This window comes from Oxyura jamaicensis, chromosome 17, assembly GCF_011077185.1.
Source record: "Oxyura jamaicensis isolate SHBP4307 breed ruddy duck chromosome 17, BPBGC_Ojam_1.0, whole genome shotgun sequence".
Taxonomy (NCBI): domain Eukaryota; kingdom Metazoa; phylum Chordata; class Aves; order Anseriformes; family Anatidae; genus Oxyura; species Oxyura jamaicensis.
This window is the reverse complement of record NC_048909.1, coordinates 10463430-10491068: the sequence shown is the minus strand read 5'-3', so window position 1 is coordinate 10491068 and position 27639 is coordinate 10463430. Positions and strand designations below refer to the sequence as shown.

Genomic DNA, 27639 nt, shown 5'->3' with positions numbered 1-27639 from the left:
TCATCCCTCTCCTTCTTCACTCCCCACCTTTCCTTCCCAGGCAGGAGGTTATTAACTTCCCTGTCAGGAGCAAACCACTGTAATAAATTTTGCAGTTCATTTAAAAAGACAGACTTTGTCTTTTTTGACTGTGTTTCTAATGGTCCTTTCTGGTGCCACCCCCTCCTGGTACCAGGGCAGGGCTCAGCCCCTGGTATCTCCATCCCACAGCTCCCCTGGGGCGCTGCCACCTTCAGAGGGGACGGGGACACGGGTCCCTGCGGGAGGGAGCTGCTGCTGTGGTTCGGCAGGAAGGCACGGGTGTCTCCGGACCTGGTGCAAAGCGCCGCTGAGAATTGCCTTAGCGACTCTGAATGTGTTTTGCAAGTGAGCCCAGGGATGACAGCATTTAGGGGCAAGGGGCACACGCAGGACTCTCCATGTAGCTCTTGGTCTCACTGCTGCCTAGAGCCGCCGGTGAGCCACGTACTGAGGGAGGGAGCAGAATCCCAGCAAAGTGCAGAGCCGTGCCACCAGCTCGGTGGCCTGCCTGCAGGCGGCCCCGCGTGGCACTGCCCCACACGCTCAGACACTGCTCTGCCAGGAGCCGGGCACCAGAAGCGATGGCTCTGCACTCAGACCTCGCTCTTTTGGCCAGTATAAAGCTGCTCTGAAGGCTGCAGCTTCCAACAGCAATTCAATCCACGCCAACCAGCACAGGCTGTGCTGAGAGCAGGGAACACAGCGTAACGCGGCAGGCAGCATGGGATCGGGAGGTGTCCAGGACCTGCCCTCCGCTGCACCCAGCCTCGTAAAGCCACCACGTGCTGCTGTGCCTGGCCGTGAGACCATTCCCATGGATAAAGCACAAGGAGAGAAGTCTGCCTTTAAAAATCAGCATTTACTGTCATCGTAATCAGCAAAAAACAACACAATTTATGTCCTCTAAACACTAGGAGAGTAACAGGAAAAACAGTCCGATGCAGAGAACAGAGAGGGAGGGAGAACATAACGCCAGCTGGAGCAGAGAGCGACGCCAGCCAGACGGGAAGCCCAGGGAGGAGCAGGGAGAGATTTTATTGTCCTAAACACAGCAGAAGATGCTATTAAAGTCAGCTGGTTTAGAAAAGCGTTGAAGCCAGCCGCTGTCTTCCTTGGTGCGTGTGCTTCCCATGCAGCCCGTCCCCAGCCCTGCCCCTGCAGAGCGCAGCCCGGGCAGGAGCAGGGCAGGGGAAAGCAGCGTCCTCGCCTGCACGGGCACAGCCCCCAGTACAGCTTCCCACCACCGCCTTGTCAGAGCAAAACCAGCCCTGGTGGTGGCACAACCGACACAGGCAGCAGCGCCCTGGGGCTCCTGGCTCCACCGGCTGGGCTTGGCCGTGCTGCTGCGGGGACCCAAGGGCGAGCCACGCGGGCTGGGCAGCAGCCACATTGCGGGGTGCTCTGCACGGCCCCGGAGAGGTGCAGGGTGTCTTCGGCACCAGACGAAGCCCAGCGGCCCCATGAGACCCCCAGCTACCCCAGTCCTGCCTTGGCTTTGTCCGCACATGCTGCTAGGAAGAAGCACAGGGTTAACAGCTCTGCCTGGACGCGAGGCCCTCTGCATGAAGCCAGCTCCTCTGCCCCGCCATCCTCCAGGCTGCTCGAAGGCCACCACAGCATTGTGGCACCCAGAAACCGCCTCTCAGAAACCTAAAGCAAAAGAGAGATGGGCTCAGCTGTGCCGGGCAGCAGTGGGGCCAGGCTCCCTCCCAGGGTCGGGGGGTACCCATGGTTGTAATGTGGGGACAAAGCCCACCCTTTGGCCTTGGGTGGCTGCCCGGTCCAGGAGAGGCAGCCCGGGCCCCACCAGCGCTGCTCTGCCATCCCCCAGCTCTCCTGGCTCTGGAGGGGTCTCGGGGACATGGCCCTGGGACAGGGAGCTGCTGCAGTCGGCAAGGGCAGCTGTGAGGAGCCCCCCCCTCCTTGACCCTGCTCAGGAACGAGCACACCGCACACACTGCCCAAGGCACCGCCAGGTCTGAGAGCACTGAAGAGTGAGGTTTCAAGGTGAGTTGGTGAAAAATACCTATGCTACCATGGAAGAGAGCACTGGTTCTGCACAGGCTGCGTTTCCTTCCGTCAGGGCATGAGGTGCCCTCTGCCCAGCGGGGAGGGATGGCGGATCCCACCGCAGGGCAGCCCCGTGGGGTCGGCGTTTCCCTGAGTGCCCATGTGCCTGACCATCTTTGAATCCCAGAAATTAATAATTTCCCTATTATTTAGAAAGAAACCCTACTGAGCACGGTATTGCGAGAGTTGCAGAAATACTCAGTATTGATCAGAGAAAGGCTGGGCCATGGAGACAAGATCCATGTTGCTATGTGTGGCTTAGCAACATATAAATGTATTCAAACAGAATAATGAAATTATCGTGGGGAAACAAAGAAGCCATCACTTGAAGAGATGGAGGATGTGGAGGCCTCTTGGAGCTCTTGTTCACCAAGACAAGGAAGACGGTACTTATTGTTTGTACAAATATGTGAACCCCCCCCGGCCATCCCCTTCTTACATAATGGGTGTAATGAATCTGGGCAGAGTGCTCTGTGCAACGCGCATCTTTGTACAGCTGGGCTGGAGCTCATTACTGTGAAAAACGTGCGGCCTCTCCAAGAGAATTGAGTCCTTGGGGGGAGCCCGAATACTGGGGGAGGCGGGGGAGGGATGCAGGGGGCAGAGCACAGCCCTTGCCTGCCTCCTTGCCACTGCGATGCTGCTGAAGTACTCATTTTTGTGCTTCTAAAACTGGCCTGGTATTTACGGGGGTTTGATCCGCCTGCAAAGTGTGGCTGGGAGCCTGCTCCCATCTCCACCAAGGACCTGATGGTTGCCTTCTGCATTGGAGCAGCAGAGGGGCAGCACCAGTTACAGCACTGGAGTGGGGCAGGTTAAAGGAGTTGGACCCCATCCCAGACCTCGTGCAGGTTCCCTGAGAGATTCTGAGTGAATCCTGTATGCCCCGAGTTTCCCACCCGTGCTCCTCCAGCCCACGAGCTCTCCCCATGCGGGCAGCGGGGCGGGTGGCTTCTCTCCTGCATCTTCACATCACCTGCAGGTCTACTGCTGGTCCTCTGGTAATTTTCATTAGAGCTGGTTGGAAGTGTTAAAATTTGGGCAAAATGCATCTCTTTTCATTAAACTATCTGGGCAGAAAACAAACCAGAAGAGCAGAAGCAGTGTCTGCATTGAAATTATTTGTCTCTCAACCACCATCAAACACAGGTTTATGGCTTGCTTCCCTTGATGGCTGTTATTCCTAAGAGAAATGCCGCCTTTTGCTCTGTTGAACAAGCTGTGAAGACCCTGTGCAACGCTGACCTGCCCCGGGATCTCCCAGGCATGACCAGAGCCGGGCACTGCTGCCTTTTATTTTACTTTCTTTAACGGCTGGAAGCACTCGTCTTAGAGCCCTGTGCCCCGTGCAGTGCAGCACAGCCGCCCGCCAGCGCTGTGCTGAATGGTGGCTTGCGTGCACACAAGTGTGCAGAGGAGTGCTCTTCTGGCTCAAGGAGATCTTCTCAGTCACCCTCAGGCTGCACCCATCACCCCCAGGTGCGAGCGGAGCTGCTCTCAGGCTAGCAGAGAGGGTGGGCACGCACGTGCTGCCCCAGCCTACTGCTTCCATGGCTTTTGTGTGGCTGCTGACCCAGAGAGAGGGCAGGCACCAAGCCCAGCCCTGCTGGTCCAGCGGTGGGGACCCAGGCACCCCCCTGCGTGCCCCCAAACCATTGGGTTCTCCTAAACTCGCTGGAGAAGGCACGGCCACCTTGAAGGATGGGGGGGCTCCCACCCTTCCTTCAGTGCATGCAGCGCTCCTGAGGGCTTACCTGAGAATACAAAGACAAACTAAACAACCCACCTCTTTACACATCTGGAGTTTAATTACAATGCGGCCGCATTAATATACGCAGGAGCAGGTGAGGGTGAGAGCGTGGGGGACAGAGCACAAATGCCTGTGCTCAGGGTCCGTCTCGCTGAGCGTGACCCCGCTCCTACGCCTGAAATGCTGCAGCACATTTATTCCCGGGTGCCACTGTTTCTGCCTCGCTCATGTGTCCACTGTGGGGAGGAAAGCTGTAATGCTTCTGGGTGGCATCTTCTCGAAAATAGTCTAAGCATGCCCTGCTTAGACACTTAATGTGGAGCAAAATCAGAAACCTGCTAATGCACTGCATCCCTTGACAAAAGAAAATGTAACAATGCAGGAAAAATAATATCAGTCCATCCCCGCTGCTTCTTCACTGCACTATCTGCTTGAGTGACCCCATCCAGCGACTGCACCGAGAGTGCTTGGAGTACTCATTGGTGATGGATTAAAAAAAACACCACCACAAACAACCGAAATATGCTACACCCATCACAGGGGAGCTGGGGAGCTGGCCAAAGCCAGGCAGGGAGGGAGCAGGGCGCTGCTGCTGTCGAGCAGAGGTCTGGGGCTTAGGAGGGATTTCTCTTTTCAATTCTACCCACCTCCATGGTGACATTGGCCTTTCTACAACCTGAAACAGAAGAAGCTAAATGGCTGCTTTTAAGCTCATAAATCCATCCCTGTCTGAACACCCCACCTTCCCTGGATTCCCTTCTCTGGGAGAAAGTCACTTCTAACACCCGCCAGTGCCTTCTGAGGCAGCTGCTGTTTTGCAATACCCCGCGGCAGCAGAGAGTTGGGGCTCCTGACAGCAGCCTGGATCTCGCCAGGCAGCCTGGCGTGCTGCTCCCTGCCGGAGCTGCCTGCTGTACCCACCACATCTCCGCTGCCTTCCAGAGCCGCCTGCAGCTCCGCTGCCCGAGCGGCCCAAGGGGCTGGTGTGCAGCAAGCTGCGGACACGTGGAGGCAGCAGGAAAGCTGCCGAGACCCTGGGGAAAGGCAGGTGGGAGCTGTGAGACAGGCACCGGCGGCTGAGCACGGCTGGGTGCTCAGGTTACTGAGCTGGGTGCTGCAGGGAGGCAGCGAAGCAAGGCCTTCCTGCACCTTCAGCGCCTGCTGCCGCCCTGTTCAGGGGGACGTGGATCCCCCAACGGCCTCGCCAGGGCTGCAGCCACCAGGGCAGTTTGGAAATAAAACACTCTCTGAAGTCCTAGTAAAAATAAGCTGCCCTCCACCCTCCGATCCACGCTCCACGATGCAGCCAGAGAAAGCAGTATCAGCAGTAACAACAATTAAAGGTAATGATGTAGGCAAATGTTACCTGAGGATTTGAATGCTGTCAGCTCTACGGCCTGAAAGAGGGGAGAACATTTGTTAGCAGAAGGCATGGGTCTGCGTGCTTGGTGGCTGGAGCCCTCCGCCACCCCCCAGGGCCAGGCAGGCTCCCCGTGGGCACCGAGTGGCAGCGTCCTCACTGCCCTCAGCCTCCAGCCGAGCTCCTGCAGAGGCAGGGACACAGAGCCCGCGTCCTGGCCCTACAGAGGTCCCGGGTGCTTTGCTTATTGCTGCTACAACCCCCTGCTCCTCTCAGCCTGTGCGCCTGCTACAGACTGCAGCACAATCCAGGAGTGCAGCAGAGTGAACTTTCTGCCCGTGCTCTGGTGGAGAGACCACACGTAAACCTGCTCCGTGTGCCTAAGTGATGGTTAATGCTCTCCGAGGTGTGAAATTCCTGCTCCCAGCCCAACAGCAATAAATATCACCCAACAACATTTAAAAAAGCTGAAACACAAAGAACATCTTGTCTGTGTTTGTATCTTCACTCGCTCAGCGTTTTGTCATTTTAAGTGTTTTCAAACGTTTTTAAGTAGCATCTTCTCTTCATCCAAGCCATTGTGCAGCTGCCAGTGACATCCTTAATTCACAGCTCCTCCAGCGAGTTACATGACTCATTTAGTCAGGGAGCAGGAAAAACAGCGCTGACTTATATAACTAATGAGCGCGGAACGCAGCGCCCACCCTGCGGAGGGTGGCACCACCTGGGCACGGAGGCACCCACCACCTCGCCACCGAGGAGCCTGGCTCTGGGCAGGGGCTCCCCAGCACCACGGGGCTGCTCAGCACCCCGGGGCCACCTCGGTGGGGGGGGGGTCCTGCAGGCACGGTGCTGCTGGGGTGCAGATTCACATGGGGAGCGGCGCTGTGCCCATCCTCATCCCCCACACACACGGGCAGCAGCCCAGCCGTTTGAAGGCTGCTGAAGGCAGCAAGGAAAGTTAGCGAGTTAGCAAGGAAATAAGTCCTTTAAAAATGAATTGCTTAAGCAGCAAAGATACAGTAAAGTCCTAAGTGACCCTCACACAGAGGAAAGCGGCTTCTATCTTTGCCTGCTAGGAAATGCCATGGCCTTGGCATTTAGGAAATCTGCCTCCTAATGCTCCCTGCATTAGAAAACCCAGGCCTCTGGGCTAATCTCTTTAACCCACGTCTCGCATTTTGTGCCAGGGAGCTTAGCCCTGGTCCCAGTTTACACAGCGAGCACCTGGCTGGCTGAGAAAAGCATCACCTGCGGATCCTGGTTGGTGTTTAGCACAAGGGAGGAATGGCATTAACCGCAATATAAATCAAGGGAGATGAAAATATGGATTTTATTGAGTGGCTTCAAAACGATATGCCAGCTATAGAAGTATTATCTATTGGATAAATAAGAGCTGTCTATGTGACACGGGTTTTCAAAGGATAAATATTAGAGAGGGAGAGAGAGATCCTTCAGTGAGAGACTTATATGAAAGTAGTGTTGGATTTTATTCTGAGGAAATTACAGCACTTGTATGTCAAGTGCACAAGGACTGATGATCATTTCAATAGTGGGAGATGGAAGTGGTATCAGAGTAGTCAAATTTAAATTGTTCTCCACTTTAGGCCATGCCTTGCTGAGCTCTACGTCAGGCTCACTTCTGCTGGGGGAGTGAAATGGCTGCAGAACAATACAGGGCTGCCCTCCCTGGATGGATGCAGCTCAGCTGCTGCACAGACAACAAGTCCCCCCTGCCCTTTTTAAACTTGCTGGCCCTGGGGGGAGTCTCTTGCCATGAACTGTACCGACTGCTGCTCGGTGCTTCACGTACTCAAATTCACGAGCTCCTTCTGTTCATCGATACCCCCTGCCGTAAATCAGCCTCCAGATGCGCCCCCCTCCTGGAGAGGAGCTGCAAGCCCTGGGTGCGGCCAGGAACAAAGCTGCGGCAGCGCTGGTTCCTGCAGCCAGAGGTGAGCTCTCTGCTTGGAAAGTGGCTGCTCCGGGGGCTTCCTCCCCATCTGCCCCCCTGCTGGCACTCTCCTGCTCTCCCCTATTGCCCTCAGCTGCCTGCCCTGCCCCAGGCCAGCCCAAGAGGTCAGGCAACAGCCTCCCGAGCCAAGCCCCTGCTGGCACTGCAGAGCCAAGGCAGTCCCCAGCCAGGAGAGTCTCCCTGCCAGCCAGCCGCGCTCTCCTCCCCCTGAGCAGCATCCTAAGCTCCTGCAGAGGCGGCAAACACTCTGTTGCATCTGGCCTGATTACTAGAAGTGGCAATTATGGGCATGAAGACACATATCTTAAGTTATTTAAATGACTTAAATGAATATGCTACTAAAAACCAGTGCATATTTTAATAAATGTGTTCAAGGTTCGTATCAAGACCTTATTTTGTTTCGGTCCAGACAGACCACGTGTGTATCATTGGTCCTCAGGAACAGGGCATCTATGCTGTGATAACACACTGTCTCTGGTCCACTACAAACACTTGGCAAGTGTTGTAACACCCCGGGACAGAGGGAATCATCCTTATCCTCGGTCTGCAAACAGGATGGATGAGTCAGACAGCTTCTGAGACTTGCTCAACATAAACCACTGAATTTGTGCCAGAGCTGGTAACACCACCAGGTGTTCCGAGGCCCAGCCCTTCGCTAGAGCCGCTATATACCATTCCTGCATAACTGTTACGCTCTGCGTATGGGTGAAGGTGGAAGAATATCAGAAGACGTTACATACCGGTCTCTCTGGTGACATAATTGATGAAATCCCCATGGGAATTTTGGCTCCAAAGTTGCCTAGGGGGAAAGAAGCACAGTGAGTTTGGAGACCAGAAAGCAGATATTACTCAAGCTTTACCAAGAACACAGTGCTTTGTGCCCCCTAAATATCTTCCACTGAAGCAAAGGGACCATCCAGGTTATCTGCATAATTGCAAGTAAATCCTTGTACCCAAACAGGTTGAAGCCTTTCTTCCCAGAAGCTAAAAAAACTATTTCCTACTGCCACTTTCACGCCTTGGGAACATTTTACTCTCATCCCACAGCCTGGTCCAACAGCAGTGACAATCCTCTTTACCTTTGTTGGTGATATTCTTCACTGGTGGATCTTTCTGCACAGGGCTCGACAAGGCACTCTCAGCTGCAGGACTCAGTTTCCCGGTCTCCCAGGAGGTCGTGTTTCTTGGACTTGATAAGTAGTTGATGGGATGAGAGCAGTTCTGTGGCAACAGGGAAGGGACACAGGACAGTGAAATCTGCAACCTGTCTTTGCTGGATCCAGGTCCAACTTTGAAGATTGGTTTTATCTGCACTGCTGCCCCTGGCGCTTGGACTCCCATCCCACCCTGGGACTGAAGGCTGCTTTCTAACCAGGGCAGACAATCTTTGGGTCTGCATTGTCCAGCTGGACTGCAAAGAAGGGATTCAGTCTCTGCCATTCTTCCTACACTGGACAAGTAAGGAGGAAAAATAAGACTTCTTTCCAACATCATCTCCTCAAAGAAGTCCAAATGTATACCTAGGGCCCTCTTCTAGAGGCTAAGTGATGAACAAATGGGGGCAGAAGGCTTCCTTGCAACTTACTGTGAATGAGAGTGCTTTCTTCTTGTCCTTCATCCTCTGGATGGCATTCCTCACCTGGAACAAGGCAAGGACATTAGAGAGGGCCACAGCAACTCTTGCAGAGAAAGAGATCCTCCAGCAAGTCATGAAGAAAAAGCAATAGCTGTCCCAGAAGCACAGTCTGGGCTGCACTGTCTGTTTCATCTACTACAGTCCCAACTACCCCTTAACCCCTACTAAACACTTGCTCTGCAGTGACACAGCACCAGCCAGGGATCTCTCTTACCTCGCTGTTATAGATTGCATAGACCAGGAATATATACAGGCCCTGAAAAGGAGAGAGCACAGGAAGTTAGAGATGTACAGCTGTTTGCCTGCTACTTTCCGTAGGAGGAAATGAACTTGATGAGTATCAGAATAGGTGGCGACCTAAGGAGAAGAGGCACAAACGCTGGGCATGGCACAGCCAGGGGACAGCTGGGCTGGAGGGATGTTCCTTAAAATCAGACCCGAGACCAGGCTCTTCACAGAGAATCCAAAGGAGAGAAGGTCGCCCCCCAGACACTCTTCCTTTTCCTCTCCCCCCGTTTCAGCTCGGGAGCAGCACAGTTTGGGCACTCGGCAGAGGCTGCTCCACGCCTCCCTTGTGTGACGGAGGGGGAGCGGGCATCTCCTGCTTGGCCCTGCTGCTCCCCTCACCCCCAAGCTCTCCCACACTCCTGTTCACTCGTGCATGCAAAATGCCCCCAGAAACACCTCCTTCAGATCTCAGAGACAGAATCCACCAGGAATTTGTTGCAAGAGGAACCCAAATCCAGGAAGCAGCCCTCCCTTCCCGCTGAGCCCAGGGAGCTGGGCTTGAGCCACCCTCCCACAAAACACAGCATGATGCCATGGGCAGATCTGCTGTCCCACACAGTGACAGCCCGCGGCGTGTTAGCAGGAATCACACAGCAGGAATCACACATTAGCAGGAAACTCCAATGCATGTTTAAGGGGTACAGATCCCAAGGCTTTGCCCAGCCCGAACAAAGCTTTCCCCTTTCCAGACCAGGACCTCGCAGCTCAGGCAGCACAGCCGTGGCCACCCTCTCCCTTCTCACCAAATCAGTGCTCCTGCACGCAAATACCGGGGACCAGCACGCAAGCAAATGCTCTGCCACAGCCCGAAGCTCGGTCAGAGCCCGCTGACCGCTCTGGGCTCACGCAGGGCGCGCGATGGGCAGCGCGCTGGGCACAGCCCGCAGCGAGCACCACCTGGAGGCCACCGCCAGGGGCTAATTACAGCTCCAGACCAACAATTCTGGCCTTAAGGCAGCCCTATCTGGCCCACCAGATTTATGTTATATCTGCGGGGTGTTTGTTATCGCAGCTAGATAAATCAGCTGCAGCAAGAAAAGTAATCCGTCTTGTCTTCAATGAGCCTTGCTCTTCATCTGCGAGCTCTTGGCAGGCGTAATGGTAGCAATACCCTGGCGCCGTGCCATGACCTGTCCTTCAGACAGCAATGCTGGTCACTCCTCCAGACCAGATTTCTGGTCGGGCTGCCAAGGCAGGTCTTCCTTGAAATAATCATTCTGTATGAAAGCGGGGTGGGGGAGGGAGCGGTGAGGTCGGCTGGGAGGAGAGCAAGGAAGGAGAGGAGGCCCAGCTGCAGCGGGCGGAAGCAGAGCCATGGCGCGGAGCGGTGCTGGAGGAAGGCTCCTGCCCTGCTCCTGCCCACACCGCCAGCTCCCGGGGCAAAGCAGAGCCGCCGTCCTCCTCGGGGACCTCCATCACGAATGGAACCAGCTCCACTCAGGGGGGGGCTTGGAGACACCGAGCCAGCTGCGCTCCCGCTGGAGGAGCCCGGTGAGGGCTCGGGGCATCACGCAGCCTGGGAAGGGGGGGGACAAACCCACATTTGTTGGCAAGCGGCCATCGTTAGGAAATAGCTACTCAGCACAGTCCTGTGCAGCCCCCTAGACCTGTCCCAGACGCTGCTGCTTGTGCTCCGTGGGTGCCCATAGGTACCGAACCGAGGGTAATTAGTCAGTGTCGTACAGAAAAACAACTTTTTTTTTTTTTTTTTTTTTTTTTTCTTGCAGCTGTCTCATGGGAATTTCAAAGCCCAATGCCTGGCAAAGTTCATCTGGACAAGACCAATGGGTGGTTTCACCTGTACTGGCAGAGGTACTGAAGCCCTTGCAGTATCAGCGGAGCTGAGCAAGAAGGAGCCCTGGGGTGGCTCCGGTCCCCTCCAGTCACCCCTCACGGTGATGGAGTGAGGGACTCATTTGGTGGGGCTTTGGCAGCAGCACTGCAGCCTCCCCAGCACCACGCAGCGCTGCTTCTCACTGGGCTGAATTCCTGTGCTGCCTGGCTGGAGAAGGAGTTGTCATGTTTGGTGTCGACGCACAGAGTAACCTTGAAAACAGGCTTCAGTTTCAGCAGATAAACAGAAAGCAGTCAAACAAACAAACAACTACAGCAGCAAAACTTTCCTACACAACACCAGCACATAAAGAAGCACACTGGCCTTAAAGGAAATCCCAAGGTGATCTATAGAAGCTGTCCTCAATAGGACAGCCAGCAAAGGAGCTGAAATGTGATGCTTTTATCCCTGCTTTCTCTCAACTCCACAGCTGCCCACCAGCATCACACTTTCTTTTCTAGGGTAGTATTTAAATTGACCTGAACTTAGCAATGAAGGAGCAGAAGGCAAACAAGCACAGCACATTCATGGGCAAACCCTCGACTGTTTGCCCACACAAGAGACAGGGCTCCTTCTGAGTGTTAGGAGAAAGAAGGAAAACAAAAGCAGTAACTACGAAAGCAAGGGAAGAAAACAAATCCGGATCCAGCCAGCAGCCCTGCTCCTCTCTCACCCAAGGTGGACATTGCTATGGTTTTTGAGAGGGGGTCTCAGGAGACATCTCATCCAGAGGACACATTTATTCATTTCAGAAAATATTTCTTGCCCTTCCAAAAAACAAAACAAAACAAAACAAAAACAAAACAAAAAAAAACAACAAACAAACAAACAAACAAAACATATGCCTCAAATCCATGTTACAACCACCTGCATCATGCAGTCTCTCTGCTGTCATCAGTGATGAGTCAAAGGCTGAATGAACCATGGAAGATGCAGTCTGGGAAGGGAAGCTGTCAGGGTAGCATCATGAGGCGTTAGCAGTCACTGAACCAGGGAACTTGTCATGGGGTTCCTCTTGCCATTGCGAGGTTGCAGAGGGAAGAGCAGCCCTGAGAGCTCCTGGAAAGCAGCTGCCCTGAGAGCTAACCAGCCTGAGACCCTCAGCAGCACGCCGCTGCTGTGATACATGTCCTCACATTTTTACAGCGTGAAAGCTGAAGCAAGGCAGAGACCTTTCAGCATCAGAAAGACTGACAGGATGGTGCTGGGAGCTGTACTCTGATCTGCCTCTCTCTGCTGATGCTGATGGAGTTCAGCTGTGCTGAGAAATGGTTTTGCTGTGAACAAAAAGATGCTGGTGCTGTCCTCAACCCTGTTCATCTTAGCATCTCTTCACAGCACTGAGCTTGGCGTTCTCTGCTGCTTGATAATTCAAGCATGGCTTGAGGAGGCAAGGAGAACTGAGGCTGTATTTAAGTACAGTCAGTACAGGCTTCCTGCCACCCTGCTGGTATCCTCAATAGCAGAGATGTCCAGAGGCAGCCCTTTGGCCTTAGGATTTCCCCATCCAAGAGCTGACAGATGTGCATGAGCAGCACCCAGCCACTGGACCAGTGCCAGCCACAGGCTGAATGTGCCTTGGAGCAACCACATCTTGTGGTTGATAGCCTGCCTTTCACCCTTGGAGATCTGGGCCAATGTTACACTGAAGCCTGCCAAGTATGCCAGAGGGAAGCACTGGAACTCTCCTGCTCCATAGACAAAAGCCTCTGCGCTGGCCATTTTCTGTTGCAGCCAAAGGAACAAGGGAGATGGGGGTGGAGAACTCTGAATCCCAGTGGCTTCGAGGATAGTGCCTGATTGCTCTCTTGAATTGAATCCCCTGGAGTAAGATTTGTCCTCAAGCACCTGGCAAGGGACTTTGAAAAATGTGTTTGTGAATATCTGGTAGAAAGGCCCAGGACGGACTGCGTGGGTACACCCAGATGGTTTTTGTATCGGTGCTGGCTTAGCACTGGGAGCTGGACTGTGTCCATGCATGTTCTCCTCTCTACCTGTCCGCAGAGAAGCCTGCGTGCTGCCTGGGGACGTTTGTCTCTCCTGCAGATGCCAGGAGCAGTGCTGTTTAGTGCTTCTCTAGCTCCATCTACAGCTGCTTTCTCTCGAGGTTCGGAAAGCTTTCACCAACCAGGTGGCTGATGCTTTGAATTGCAGGTGGCAAGCACAAGTTCTGGGACTTCAGCAAGTGCTTACGACATTTTGTCACCATGTGTCCCCGAGTTTCAGCTATCCTGAGGCCATGGGAACAGCTCTACCTCAGAGCTGAGTGCTCCTGGCTGCTGTAACTATTACCATTTGCTTTGCTCTCTTAACCACATACAGGCTGCTTAAAGTTTTAAGCTCTTTGAAGAAACCAGTAAAGTTGGAAGCAAATATTTAGTACTGCTTTACAAACCAGGGCTACTTTCTGCCCTGCAGAGCTCCCTATCGATATGAATGTGTTAGTAACAGTGACTCTTCTGTACGCCAGCATTCAGGAGTCGCACCGGAATACACAAGACTGCCAACTACTCCTAACTAGCAGGAGAGATGGGTTATGCTGAAGCACAAGGAGCTGCAGGTACCTACTTGGCTGCGAGGCGAGGCTCCCGATGGCACAGGACTCACCTGGAGGGAGTTGAGCACGATGAAGACATAGGCCCAGATGATGCTGAGGTGGACAAGGACCCCACACACCCACGTCAGCCCCAGCACGGGCAGCAGCACCAAGACAGGCTTGGCTGTGGCCCTGTTGCAAAGAAGAGCTCAGAGTTACCCAGGAACATTTCCAAGCCAAAATGCTTCACGCTGGCACCCCACCGGCACCCCTCTCCCAGATGCCATGAGGGTCTCAGCCGTGCCCCGTGTGCTTGAGCCCAGCACCTCCTGGCAAAGTGCCCTGGCCTGCCAAGTGTCCTCCCTGGCCCTGTAACCGCTGCCAGGGGCTCGCTGCCATCTGCCCGGGGATCTGCACGAGGCTGCAGAGCACTGAGGGGTCTGGAGTGCTCTGCTCTGCACTTTGCAGGCTAGAAGACAGCTTTCCTTGTCTCCTTGTGAGGAATGGCTCTGTGCCCCCAGCACGTGCCTACCAGACAGTGTGCTGTGCAAGCAGCACCCGACAGGGCAGCTATGAAACAAACTCCTTTGCAAACAAAATTAGAGGAGAAAAACCAAACGCTTCACCTCCCGGCCCCCCGTGTGCTAGCCCTGCTCTTTTTTTATCACTGGGAGTCAGCAAGAGGGGAGCTCTTTGACGTCATTAGCCATGAGAAGACAGCTATTTCCCCCGAGTCGCTGCTACAAGCAGGGCTTCTGCAATTGTTTGATTAGCATATGGATGTCACCCTGCCCTCCTGCATTGCCCTATCTTGCTGCTTCTGTAAATTTGGGAAAATTTATTTATGATAGAGGGGAACAATGCGTGTCTAGCAGGGGTATCCGGCGCCAGCTAACAACAATAAAAAATCACAGAGGATGATAAAGTAGTGACTCAAGCAGCAGTTTTTTAGAGGTCTCCCTACAGTAACTGATTACAGAAGTCCATGCTGCTTCTCCTTCCCCATGTATGTAACCCCTACCAGGGCTCCTTTCGATCCACCAAGTCCCAAACATATGGAAAATGCTTCTTACTATGGTAAACAGCCTGACTGCCCTGCACTTGGTTCATCTGGCATCCTTCTTTGGTTGCCCTGCTCACCAAATCTGTGTTCCGATCTGGTTCTCCAGGCTGCTGTTGGGCGTCAGCATCTTTGATCTCCTGCGAGCGCTGGACACGGTCACCATCACCACCCGGAAAAGCACTAAAGTATTCACCTGTCAGAAAAGAGCCAGAGGACCCCATGAGCTTCTGTGAGCTTCAGTGTGGTGAGGCTTTCCTGCTGGGAAGTCAATAACTAGTTGTAGAACATAGGGAGAACGTATCACTCCTGACAAAGCTTCAAGTAAAATACTGCATAGAGCTATCTGCACAAGTATCAGATCTATAAAACTTATCTCAAAGCCTCTCCCACAGGATGTATTGTTGAGTGTCAGCTCTAGTCCCCTTAAGCATTGCACCTTTTTCTGCTACCGTGCTGTTCTGGAGTGATACCGATCCTGCTCCCGGGAGGAGCTGTTCCCATATCACAAAGAGGCCTTTAATTAAGGCCATGTCACAGTCAACCTACACATTTACCTACATTCCTAGCCCAACAGACAATACAAGAACAGGGCAGCATAATTTTCTTAAAACGCTTTTTTTTTTTTTTTTTTTTTTTCTATCAAAAAGCTGCTTTGGTTAAAAAGATGTAATTGTGTTGTGTCAGCATGTATGAAGTGTAACAAAAATTCCCCCGTAAAAGCAGCGAGGACAACGGTCCAGCGAGCAAGCACCTCAGCTACAGGAGTGCTGCCACCGCTGACCCTGCGATGCTTTCCCAAAACCAGGCACGCGGGAATCACACCGTGCAGGAAGGTTTCGGCACTTACGGCCAGGATGAAGAGGACCGGCCCGACAAAGGCCCAGATGACGTTGGTCTGAACGTTCAGCCAGCAGCGGCTGTCTGCCACGTACTTGTTAAAGGAAGTCGCAAGGGTCACAGCCACGATAACGGCTGGAAGGCCTGCAACACACACACAAAAGGAAATCAGAACCCAGGAAAAGCAAGAATGACCCAGGCGGATCGGCTGTGCTCTAGGCAATTGCTTCAAACCCCCCGTGGCCAGACACGCTGCAGCATGAGGCAGCTTAGCTCTTAAAGCCCCTGTGCAACATCAATTTACTGCAGCCAAAACCTGCCCCAGCTCTACAGGACCAGATTTATGTGCTGTCAACTTCATTCTCTTAGGTATAAAGCATTCCAAGTCCTGAGCCCTGATCAAAGCAATTGACTCCTCACAATGCTTTTTTGACAATCAAAGACATAAAACAATGCAAAATACCAGTAGTCCACTATCCAACTAGGTATGTGTTTTGCAAGGAGCAAAAGAGGCCTGACCTAAAGAGGCTCCTCTGATACAAAACTCTGCTTATTCCAATGAGTTCTACATCCCCAAAGGACTCACAGAATAAAGGCTGTTCATATGTTAATTACTATCACAGTATTATTTCTCTCCAAGAACAAGAACTTACCATAAATTTCCTCCTCCAGTTCTTTGAATTGAACCCTTGGTTTTAGAAAAAAAAGTTTTTTTAACTTACACTCTAAGACTGGCATTTTGACACCTAAGGGTAAAAAAGCCTCTACAGAGCAGTGGCACCCGGCTCTCATACTGAACCAAACCAAACATTTGTCTGACTCAGCATCACTACTGGGAGTAATCTCTCCTACTGAAACTTTTGCTAGAGAAAAAATTGACACTTTTTTTTTTTTTTTTGAGTTCCCGATGCAGAGGAAACTGTAGATACCCCAGCCTGTCAAATAGTAGAACTTCATTCTCCTGTCTTCACTCATGTTGACTGCTACCACCTTGCTCCACAGGAGAAGCCCCTCCACCAGCATCCACGAAAAGGCTGCCATGAAGAAGAGATGAAGGAAGGCAGTGACCATGAAACACACCACCTGCAGAGAAATCACGTGCTGTTACAGGAGGGGCAGACCTCTGGAAACTTCTCAGCGTGGTCAGGAAGAAGACAGGAACCTGCAAACTGTGCTGCAGGGTGGGCAGGAATGTATTTAGACATCCACAAGCACCACGAAGAGTCCTTAAAATTGTAACACATGAAATGGCCAGGCCACTTCTGTGGGACCATCTGAAGCCACGGGAGAGGGAACTGATAGCATTTTTTTTCTACACTTCTTGGATTTTCCCTGCAGGTCTCTCATCTCAGAGCTGCTTGATCCAGCCCCAGGATACAGAAGTGGACACAGAAAGCGACAGAACTGTGTGTTGCTGTTCTGTAACTGCTTACGTTTACAAGTTACAGGTAATTAACAAAATGTTATCAGAAGGAATTAAACTGCTGTTCTGCTTGCTCTTGCAATAACACCTAGCAGAAGTGGTCCTGCTGGGTAAACGGGGTGGTTTCAGTGAGCGTACCTGGTTGGTCTTGGCCAGTTCACTGAACATGAGCAGAGCTTCTGCTGCAGCTAAGGCAAAGATCAGGTTCTTGTGCACAGTTGTTCGCTCACTCTTGGGGACACTGAGGAAGGAGACACGAAGCCCTCAGCTGCAGTCACATTAAAGGGTGCACAAGTCCTGACTAGTGCTTACTGGGCAGCTTCTTCCCACCCACCTACATAACCGTACCTTGTTTGTATCCTTGTTCTGAAGCAAAATGACAAACAAAAAAAACAGAGAAGGCAACAAGTGTCTGGAATTTTCTTACCCAACTGCCAAGAATAAAATAAAGGTAACAATCAGGGCACAGAAGGAAACTCCACATCCAATAAAAGTCAAGGTCTGTAGTGTGATCTCCTCCTTGGTGGTCCTCTGCTCCAGTCATGAAGCAACAAAAGACACAAAGCCCCCACAAATTAGCCACATGCTGCTTGCAGTTCTTGCACCCACCCCACAGAGCAGCAGAGAAAGGCTGCTCCCTTACCTGCATCTCGTACACTTGCAGCAGCACTGCAAAGTTGGTGGTGTGGTTGCAGAAACAGGCAGTGGAATCCGGGAGAGAAGTCACCACAGAGCAGCCAGCTGTCGACCACATCCCGCCAGCATCTGGGCTAACATGCAGCAAGAGACAAAGAAACGCGTGGAAATTGCCATCCACAAGATGCAAAGACAAGGTGCTAAGGGAAGTTCATTGTCCCAGAAGAAGCAGATTTGAAACGAGGAAGAAGGGGATGTCAGAGACAGGTCTTCATGTGGACTTTGGTTTGGTCTGGGTCACCTTCCCCAAACGCAGCCATGCCTATTACAAGACTGTGACTCCAAAGAGGTCTTTTGCAGTTGAATGACTTAATTACAAATCCATAATATATCACAGTCTCGGTGCTCTCACTGTGGTGACATTCAGCAAAAACACGTCTCAATGCCAAGCAATATTTATGAGGCATGGGAGCCCTGAGTGTTTGTTGTGCTATGTATCTTGGCCCAGCCCTTCTTTATTGCAGGCAACAATCACAATTAACGAACTTTCCATTTTAGTTGTACATACTTCATTAAAAGTCACTTGCTTTTGAGTGACTTTTCCAAAGTCACTCCTCCCGGGAGAGATCTGTTCCATCAGATGAAGGATGTCAGCATGCAAAGCATGCAAAGAATTACAGGTCCCTACTTTTACCATTATATCTGTACTGTTGTGTTCGGTTTACAGTGGAAATAAAAGCTTGTAGATCTGGGGACCTGGAGAGAAACAAGGCACCTGAGGCTGAAGTTCCAGAAGGCACAGATGGGCCCCGGCAGCTTATCGGGCAGATCCTGCAGGAGAGATGGACAAGAGCAGGTTACACAGCCCTGCATGTACATCACACCGACATCGCTCCCTGGGCTGCAACGTAGCAGAGCACAGGCTGCCAGCCCCAGACAACGCCTCCCCGGGGAAACAGGAGTCAGGGTGAGAGCTGGGCATGGGACACGCGTTAGCCCAAGAGCTCCGGAGGCCTTGGGCAAAGTGTTGGCAGGCCTGGGGGGCTCGCTGGCCTGGGAGGGGTCTCCCCGGGGCTCCCCAGCCCCCTTGCCCGTGTACCTCGATGTGGTGCTGCAGGCGGTAGCGCACAGACGTGCTTATCTCCTGGTCGTCGCTGAGCAGAGTGGACGAAATGACGGCGGTGCCCACCGCGGTGCGCAGGTACCTGCGAGGCAAAGCGTGCTGTGCTGCTCGGGGACCCGCCATCCGGCTGGGGGGCAGGACCGCACCGGGCACCAGGCAGCCGGGGACCTCCGGGGACACTGCTCCGGAGGCAGGGACATTGGGGACCCCCGAGCACTGGGCGAGCAGCGGTGTGCGGGCGGCCACCCCCACCTAGCGGGCGCGGGGAGCAGCGGGGCTCTGCTGCACGGCTCCTGCTGCCCGGCTCCTGCTGCCCGGCTCCTTGCTGCCCGGCTCCTGCAGCCGCCAGTTCTGCCCGGCCGGGGCCCGCTGCATCTCCCCACAGCCCCCGACTCGCTCCCCGGCATTGGGAGCCCCCGGGACACGGGCAGAGCCCAGCACAGCGCTGCCCGCTGTGCCCAGGTCTCTGCTTGCACAGAGCACCGACTGCTGAGCCCCCCGCTGCTGTCCGGCCGCCCCGGAGAGTGGGGGGCAAGGGGGAATGGGGTGGGATGGAGCAGGGTGGAGGTGACCCCAGAGTGGAGGCACTGAGAGGCTCAGCACAGGCTCTGGAAAGAACCCCCAGCCTGGGGCACGGGGGTGCTGCTTCACTCACTTCTGTCCTCTGTCGGAGGCAGCCACATCCTGGGAGGCCGTGGGGCCATCGTGGCCGGTCAGGCAGCGCTGGAGGGAGCCGTAGCCAAACCACATGTTCTTCACCGTGATCCTGCTGAGACCTGGGCAGAGAGAGCCCTGTGGGACGGGTGCAAGCACTCCTCCGGGCTGCCAGCGGGCATGGTGAGGACCCTTCCTCCCATTAAAGGTGCTGTGGAAGTGCCGTAGGGACAACCAGGGACAGGCTTTGCAGCCTACCTTTGGCTTTCAGCCTTTGCATCTCTTCCTCAGGAACTTCAATGAGGTCAGGCCTGTCTTTTTCGGGGCTGTGGATCAGGTATGCCTCACTGCTCAGCTCTGGCCTGCTCAGCTCCAGCTTCCTGACCTCCATCCCTGTGGCAGGGGCAAGATCAGGTACTGAAGCAGCAGATAGATCCCTTTCATCTGCATCTGGGCTCAGTTTGTCTCTTGTACCCAAAGGTTCTTTACAGTCCTTTTAACCCACTTGTTTTCTCACAATGGCTCAAGTTCTGTTCTTAGAGATAAAAGCCTGCAGAAGTGGACTGAGCAGGGGAACACAGTAGGTGCCTCCCCTCCATCCTGATACAGAAGGATGCCTGTTAGGCAGCCAGTGATGCCATGTGCTGAACGGAAAGGAGCTGGGATATGTCCAACCTGAGCCATCACTGGCTCAGGCACACCCAGGAGAGAAATTCTGAACTAAAAGGGGGGTTGGAGAGATGCCTCCCACACTGTGACACTTCTGCACAAAGGAAAGGGGGAGGAGGCCGTAAGGGTTAGCAAGAGGTGAGCTGGAAACCAGGCGGGATGGCTAAGCTGGCTCCTGCGAGATGCCCGCCTCTGCCCTGCCATTCACCAGTGCTACTCACCAACATTCCTGTGCTGAATTGTGATCTTCGTCCTCCCTGCGGTCAGCAGTGGGGCTAGGAGTGACACCATTCTGTCGCAGAGCTCAACAACAGCCATAGGCCCTCTGATAACCTGGAAACGGGCAGAGAACAAGAGGAGTCAGCACCTGTACTGCCAGCTCACACTGCTCACAGCCCACATGAGTTTTCTCATATGCTTTTGCTTTGCTTTTTTCTGTCTTCTTCAAAGAAAAATGTTCCCAGTTCCCAGTTCCTTCAGCAGCAGTGGAGAGACTGGCAAAAAGGGAAAGTTAAAGGTCTTTATAAACAGCCATTAAAATAGCAAGCAAATAAAGGTTTCCCTGCTGGAGATGTAGCAGGTGACTGGCCCAATCACTCCAGGTCCTGCATGTGCTGGGCAGCACAGGTGCCTCCCCTGTACACAACACAGCCATGAGAACCTCCTGGAAACAAAACAGATCCCTACTCCTTCCGCAGATACACCGCCTGCACCAGCTAATCTGAGCCAAGGCTGTTTTTAGGCCATCATCAAGAAGCTGTGAGTAATTGTGGCCACAGAGACCACAATAACTTAGCTTAGCGACTCTAAGCGACGAGGTAAACTCCGAACTATTCAGCATCCTTTCATCTCTGGAGAACCCTGGCTCAGTTCCTGGAGCACTGGCCAGGCCAGACTCTGTCACACTTTTCCCAGAGACAGGTGGAGAGTTTGGGTCATACAAAAGACATAAAAGACCCATGTGAAAAGGGAAGAAGGCAGCGGGGAAAACCCTAATGGGGGTGGGATAATGAAAATTCTTCACATAAAGCCTGATGGTGTTTTGAACAGCGTGGGGTCTGATGACAGACAACTTCTTGGCAGCCCACCTACATAAAATGCAACAAACTGGAAATGAAGGGCATTGCCCTGCCAGACAGGGGGATGTGGGAGCAAGGAGTCTACTAAGCAACAGGAATCTGCAGACTGTGTGCAGTCCTGCAGACCCGGGGTGCACAAAGCGGACAAGCTCGAAGAAAGCAGAGATGGCCATGGGAGCCAGCCCTTCTCTGAGCTGGCAAAAAGGCTCCGTGCCCATGCTCACTGCAAATAATCGAGCTCTAGAATACGGCCAGAAAGGCTACATGGACCACGCAAGGAGAGGTCTTCAGCCCGTGGTTGTGCTGTAGGCCGAGGAACTGCACACACAGCAAGATGAACCGACGTGGCACAGGGCTGGCCGGGCTGCTGGTGGCGTGTTACCTGGCTGACTGATAACCACGTTTCAATATTGTGCTCTTCCAGGATTAACTCAGTCACTTCCACATAATATCGGCTCAGTTGTTCCAGTATCTTCAGCTCCTCTCCTTCCCGGACTTCCACATTGGAAACTTGCTTTAGTAACAGAAGCACCGCAAGCAGGTCTGAGGGCTCCACCGGTGCCTCTCCTTCCCTCAGAACAGCTGCCAGGACATCAAGAGAACCGAGAGCGACGGAGAGGTTCATGTCTCGGACATCACTCCTGAAGATGTTCTCGGGGATCTGCCATGGAAAATATATTTTAAGTCAGTGTATGGCCATGATCTCTGCCTGCACATCAGCTACGCCGCGTGCTGGGGACCCTGAGCGAGGCCCTGCTCGCTGCTGTGCAGACACCTCCCTGGGCAGCCTGCCTTCAGGGGAAGGTCTGCACGGACATTGTGAACTTCTTGTCCAGCCTCAGTGTCAGTGACAACCTGAGGCCACACTCTCCAACAGCATCCCAGAAGAGGCCACAGGCATAATTTCTGGCACAGTGACATCAAACGCCAGCAGAAGCCAGCACCCCGACAGCTCCCGCTGCTGCCAGCGCCCCGGGGCAGCCAGCTGCTGCAGCTGGGCCTGCAGGACTCACCACAGTCCTCTCTGCAAGCGCGTTCACACGGCTGACAAGCGAATGGCTGGATTCCAGCTGAGCTTTTTTCAGTTGCCAGTATGCATCTGGGAATAAACCAAAAGCATAGCTATGGCTGCGGTGTCTAGCAGCATGGTTAACATATGCCCTGTTCAAAGCCTGGGGAATGCTCCTCGGATGCTGAGTGAGTTTATAGGACAGTCAGGACAAGGAGACTTTGCAGCTGTGTTTTATTTCTAGTACAAGATCCCATCTGGAGAGACAGTCTAACTCTTCTTCTCTGCCTCCACCCCACGTCCCGCTGCCAGTGAGTTTGGAGGTGCCTGGACTGGGAGGCCCCCTGCAGCATTGCATCCAGGAGCCACGCGGTGCGTACAAGCACAGCTTCCCTAGAGAGTAACAAACTAGCCCACCAGAGCACACAGAAATGAAGCAGTCACTGCTACAGCACATTTTGCGTGCCATCTCTTCAGAGCCAGGCCTCCCCATCACTGACCGTGGTCCCAGCTAGGACCCCCAGGAGTGAACGCTGTGGAACCAACGAATAAATAAATAACAGATGCTGTACCCTTTCTGTAGCGACAGATAAAAGGCAAAGACTGCAAACAAGGCATGTAGCGGAATCCATTGCTGCCAACTTCAAAAACTCGGCATTCCTCAACAGGCCCTGTGGAAACACACAAAGAGAAGGCCCGCCATTCCCCAGGGACACGCCGTGCCCAAGCAGGTCTCGTTTCCTGCAAGCAACCCTCGAACTCTGCTGAGGACAAAAGCTGCGGACTGCTCCGTAAGCAGCCCCACTGCTCGGTCAGAGCAGAGCTTGCACTGGGCTCTGACTGCTTCCAACATCCAGGAAAACATTGGAGGAGGCGGCAATGCCAGGTCCTGTGTTCGTGTTTTATCAGCATTGCCAAGCTGACCTGGCTGAGAAGCAGCATCTGCCTCTCAGCAGGGCATGGAAGCTCTGGGTGTGCAAAACCCAGGGAGCAGCATCACTGACCAGTAAGGCATTTCTCCTGGTAGAAGAGAAAGTCTCACTAGCCCCACAGCTCCCTCGCTGAGGATGGGACTTGTTTCTTGGGCTGTCCCTGCGTGCTGGCCTCCCACCTCGGAAGGGAGCTGCAGCAGCAAGGGGAGCGGGACTTACCTGGGCAAAGAAACTGAGCGGTCACCTCCTGGACGGTGCTTTCCACCTCCAGAGCATTTGAGCTCCACCCAAACACAAGCTCTTGTTCTACCATCCAGCACGACCGAACTTTCTCAATCTGCTCCGCGCTCAGGACTTTCTGCCAGATGTGCAAGTCTGTGATGTTCCCACTGAAGGACTCTTTCGCCCTGAAGGTGCCCCCCAGGGAATCTTGATCCTGACCGATTATGAAAGTGCCCTGGCCGTAGATGGCCTGGGGGGCAGCCAGCCCCGCAGCACACAGACCGCTGGCAGACGCCCTCCTTTTACCATCGGCGTAGATGGCCCAGGTCCCATTTTCCTGCTGCCAGGTCACACAGAAGTGATGCCACTGTCCATCAGCACGGAACACAGGCAGGTATGGGGAATGGTGCCCGTGGACAATGAGAGCAAATCGAACAAAGCCTTCCTCATCAACAAAGCCACGGAGCTGGAATTCATTAATAAAAGCTGGCACGGCATAGGAGAAGATGGTGGCGATCTCCTGGGTCCTGGTGTCCCACTGGAGGTGGGCACAGGCTGTGACAGCAGGCAGTTCTGGGAAGTCAGAAAGCACCTTCACGTACTTTGTGTCTGTTTTGTCTTTGAACACCAGGACTGGTACCACATGGTCCCCTAGAAGGAGAAATTTCAGCCAGCATAAAGAATAAGCATGGCCAAAGCTTGCTCATCTTCCACTGCAATAAAACTGTGCTTTTCATTGGACTGCTACCCGAGCTAAGGACTCACGGCCCCTGCACACGAGAACATCCTGCGTGTATGCAGCAAGGCTTCAGCTTCCCCTGTGCCTGGAGGGAATCAGGAAGGCAGGAAAGCCAAGGTTGCATGATTACAGCAAGTATAATTTCCAGAAATGTAGGTTTCTAGTAAACAGCACTGCAAACAATGAATCCGGAAGGAACTGCATGTCCCCAAGCATCCCATGCTATAGCAACCAGGAGAACAGTCAAATAAGACCTTTGAGGCATCTGCCATGCAGAGCCTTGCTACTGGGAAACCCCATTCTCATGGTCCTGTCTCTGCAAGACCACCATTGCTCTGCAGATCTGAAGACCACACATGGCAAGGCTGAACAAAGCCAAAGCTGTTTTATGGGGGGATGGCATAGAAGGAGGGAGCAGATGAGCCCCTTTGCAACTCTCTTTGGTTGCAGTGCATTGCGAAATCTTGGCAGTGGCTGGGCTGCTGGTGTACCAGGTCACTGGTGTTCCGGCTGCCAGTCCCCGCTTGTGCCGGGAGGCATCACCCCAGTGACAATAAAAAACAACTGGCAACCTTTCCAGTCAGATTACTTTTCCAGGATGAAAAAGATCCAGCAGTGAGCATGTCTCCAAATAGTCCACACCCACTTATACTCACGTCTCCGTTTTGGCTTGTGCAGGACACCATCCCTGTCGTTCAGCCAGAGGGAACCTTTGATGTGGTGGGACTGCAGCAGTCGGCTGAAGGAAGCTTGCTCACTGTCTGGGGGTTCGAAAAGCAGCTGGGCAAAGCGCTGGTCACAATATCTGTCTGCATGCCACCAGTCCAAAGGAGTGGCCACATATTCGTACATGTGTCTTGAGGTCTCTATCGTGACCGGAGCAAAGCCTAAAGAAAGACACACGCAGCATACAGCGTGTACCTCGGGCAACACGCAGCCTGCAGGACACACAGCAATTTCCAGAAAGCACCACTTCAGCTCTCCAGCTGCCCCCTCCCCGGCTGGCTTGCCCACCAGCGCCCAGCGTCCTCCCACAAGAAGTTATTGTACAGATACAACAGCCACAAAAAAAGAGGTCAGAAAAAGTTTCTTTACTTTTGCTTCTGCAGTGGGACACCCTTTTATGCATTGTTTCTCTGTGCTAAATATTGCTTGTAAAAACAATATAGATTAAAACCAATACAGACTAAAAATATACAAGTGCCGATAAGAACACTAACCTTTAGAAGTCTGATTCTCAGCAGGGGCTGCAAAGACCAAGAAACTCCTGGACAGACTACCAAGCTGTAGGAGAAGATGTTTTTAACGCTCATACAAATTATTAATATTATCTGAAATATTCAAATTACTAAAATTGCTGTAAAACTCACCAGAAAGCTGAAGAACCAAGAATCAGATCTCGAGTCTCTCCTAAACATGCTGACCAACTGGTAAGCTTTCACCCCTTGCTAGAATAAACAAAATATTACTAGAGATGCACTGCAGAGACAGAAACATTCTGCAGAAAGCCAGCCCTCAGAGCAAGGCTGCTTTCCTCACTAAGTCTGAAATCAAAAATGAAAAAAGGGCTCTCTGAATCACCTATCCTGGCTATCACCCTATCAAAACAAGCCTCAGTTCTTAAAGAACTGGAGGTCTCATTTAACATTTGTTTCCAGGATACAGAATAACTAATCATAAAACATATATGGATGTGCGATATTAATAGGCAAGTTAGCCTCTTTATCTGCATTAGCTAAATAAAAGTGCCGTCATAAATTTCAGCGTGAAACCGTGCCAACTCGTGGGTAGCTTTTCTCATTTCTCTTAAAGTCCATGGGGACAGCACCAGCAGAGGTCCTGCGGACCAGTAAGCCCAGCATGCCCGGTCAGAGCCCGAGCACACCGCCCAGCAGCACGCAGCCAGCCCGCAGAGCTGTGCCAGGCCAGGGCAATGGAGTGGAGAGCTGGGGGTACAGCCATGTACGAGCTGGTGGAGACGTCGATAAGGATATGTAGAGAGACATGGAAACTGGCAATGTGCTCTCCAGTGCAAACAAGTCCTAAAGCCGTCTCTCAGCAGTGACACTGCTGGCTGCGAGGAGTCCCTGTGCTCTCAGTGGGACTCCTGAGCTGTGCAGACAGTAAAAGCGCATCCCAAAGCACTGACTGCTAAGGGGCTAAGGACATGGGTTCTGAAGCCCTGACTCAAAATACGTTCTCGGATGAGTCTTCCAAAGCTCAGCAGCGAAGAGTGAACACTTTAAGAAGAGTGAACACAGCTCCAGGCCGTGGGGGAGTGCTCGGCTCCCACCCGCCCGGCCGCTGCCTGCAGGGAGCCGCGGCCGGCAGAAGGCACCGGGGGCAGCCGGGCGGGCGCTTCTCGGCGGAGCTGAGCCCCAGGGGCAGGGAATGGGGCAGGGGCCGGGCAGGGGGGCAGCGGGAGCAGCCAGCAGCCTGGGAATGCAGACGGGAGTGGCGCGGGAGGCGGCCAGCTCCGGCAGAGCCGTCCCGGGGGACGAGCCGCCAGCCGGGCGGGCTGCGGGGCAGAGCTCCCGCGGGGCCACCGCGCCACGCATCCCACATCGCACATCCCGCATCCCACATCGCACATCCCGCACCCCGTACCCCGCACCCCGCGCTCCGCACCCCGCTCCGCCGCCGGTCTCCTCCGCTCCGCTCCGCGGCTCCCCCGCCCCGGCACCGGGCGGGCCGGGCAGCCCCAGGGCCGGGGGCGGCCGGCGGGGCTGGAGGCCGGGGCCACCTCCAGGGGCCGGCAGCGCTCCCCGCCCCGGGGCTGAGCCGCCCTCTGCCGAGCTCCCCTTCGCTTCGTCGCTTGGGCTGCAGCGACCGCGCTCGGCTCCCACTCCTCCCTCCCGGCGAATGCTTGAAGCACGCCACGGATTCACGGGCAACTGGCTTTTGTTCTCCGGGGTCTTCGTCCGGGAATGAAGGCAATTACCGCATCCCGGTGCCTCTGCTCGCTGCAATAAATCTCCCTCCGAAGAATGGACCTTGGAGGCAGCTGCTCGGGGCTGCTTGGTGACCGCCGCCAGCTGGGGGGCGGCCCTGGCGCACCCGGGCGCTGCAGCTCGCTGCAGTTCTGCCAGAACTGGGTCCTACCTCGCTGCGTGATGGGGGAGCAAGGGGTATGGACAGAGCCCAAGTGTAGACCAAGGATCTTCAGATGAAAAAGTGCGAAGTATCTCTCAAACTTACAGCTACATTAGGTTTAGTAAGAGAGTTACCCAGCAGATGGTAAACTATTTTCTTTCTGCCTGTACCTCAGACAGAGTTAACCAACTTTTTGTAATGGCAATAAATGTAATTTCCTGGTAGCATTAGAAATGGAATCCAGACCACAGCCTCCAGCATCACCCCTCTTTTCTACAGACATACACAGAAAACATCCTCTGTGCACATGCAGAGAGGGTGAAGAAAAGTTTCCAGTGCTCAGTGAATGTTGCCTGAGTTACCTGCTCTGAAAAGCCCCGGAGTGCTGGGCAAGTCTGAAAAGAGGGGTCTGAGACCTGGCCTGCTGAAAGCTTCCTTTGGATGTCTCAGCTCCCCAGCAGGTTTCCTGCAGCCACACATGCACACTGGCGCTGCAATCTGTTTGCTTTTTGCCATGAAGGCAGCCATCACCACCAGTTCTGCTAATTCAGCTTTGTATCTGCACTAATTCACAGAAAGCAAATACTCAAGACAGTCATCTGTCCCCTTAAGGCAACTGCAGTTCCTAGAGTCAACCTTCATTCCATACATCTCAAAATAAATTAGAAATAACAGTTTTTAGAGCTGAGA

General features: G+C 53.5%; 1 protein-coding gene across 5 annotated transcripts; it reads right to left on the bottom strand.

Moving 5' to 3' along the window:
* Window positions 1-861: 861 nt before the first annotated feature.
* ADGRD2 (adhesion G protein-coupled receptor D2) lies at window positions 862-26871 on the bottom strand. Of its 5 annotated transcripts, none has more exons than XM_035341495.1 (26): window positions 26485-26871; window positions 25227-25304; window positions 25077-25140; window positions 24513-24743; window positions 23115-23768; window positions 22536-22634; window positions 21968-22053; window positions 21337-21615; window positions 20097-20208; window positions 19465-19599; window positions 19208-19328; window positions 18529-18634; window positions 18205-18260; window positions 17437-17563; window positions 17221-17324; window positions 16932-17034; window positions 16300-16453; window positions 15381-15514; window positions 14611-14726; window positions 13542-13662; window positions 9027-9068; window positions 8762-8815; window positions 8256-8397; window positions 7917-7975; window positions 5208-5238; window positions 862-1671 (listed from the first exon to the last, which is right to left on the bottom strand). In XM_035341495.1, the coding sequence occupies exons 2-26, from the start codon at window positions 25272-25274 to the stop codon at window positions 1664-1666; spliced, it is 3186 nt and encodes a 1061-aa protein (XP_035197386.1). In that variant the 5' UTR covers window positions 25275-25304; window positions 26485-26871; the 3' UTR covers window positions 862-1663. The 5 variants fall into 5 exon arrangements, with proteins under 5 accessions (XP_035197386.1, XP_035197385.1, XP_035197384.1 ...); XM_035341494.1 differs by lacking the exon at window positions 862-1671 and adding an exon at window positions 3881-4517; XM_035341493.1 differs by lacking the exon at window positions 862-1671 and adding an exon at window positions 3881-4151.
* Window positions 26872-27639: the final 768 nt, after the last annotated feature.

What these genes read in the sequence shown, in the direction of transcription:
- ADGRD2 (XM_035341492.1), bottom strand. Translation starts at nt 25,274, where the DNA reads ATGTTTAGGAGAGACTCGAGATCTGATTCTTGGTTCTTCAGCTTTCTG. An exon ending in AGAAAGCACTCTCATTCACA is followed by an intron (nt 8,398 to 8,761) that starts GTAAGTTGCAAG and finishes CTGTTGCCACAG; the next exon opens with AACTGCTCTCATCCCATCAA. An exon ending in GAAGAATATCACCAACAAAG is followed by an intron (nt 7,976 to 8,255) that starts GTAAAGAGGATT and finishes CTTTCCCCCTAG; the next exon opens with GCAACTTTGGAGCCAAAATT.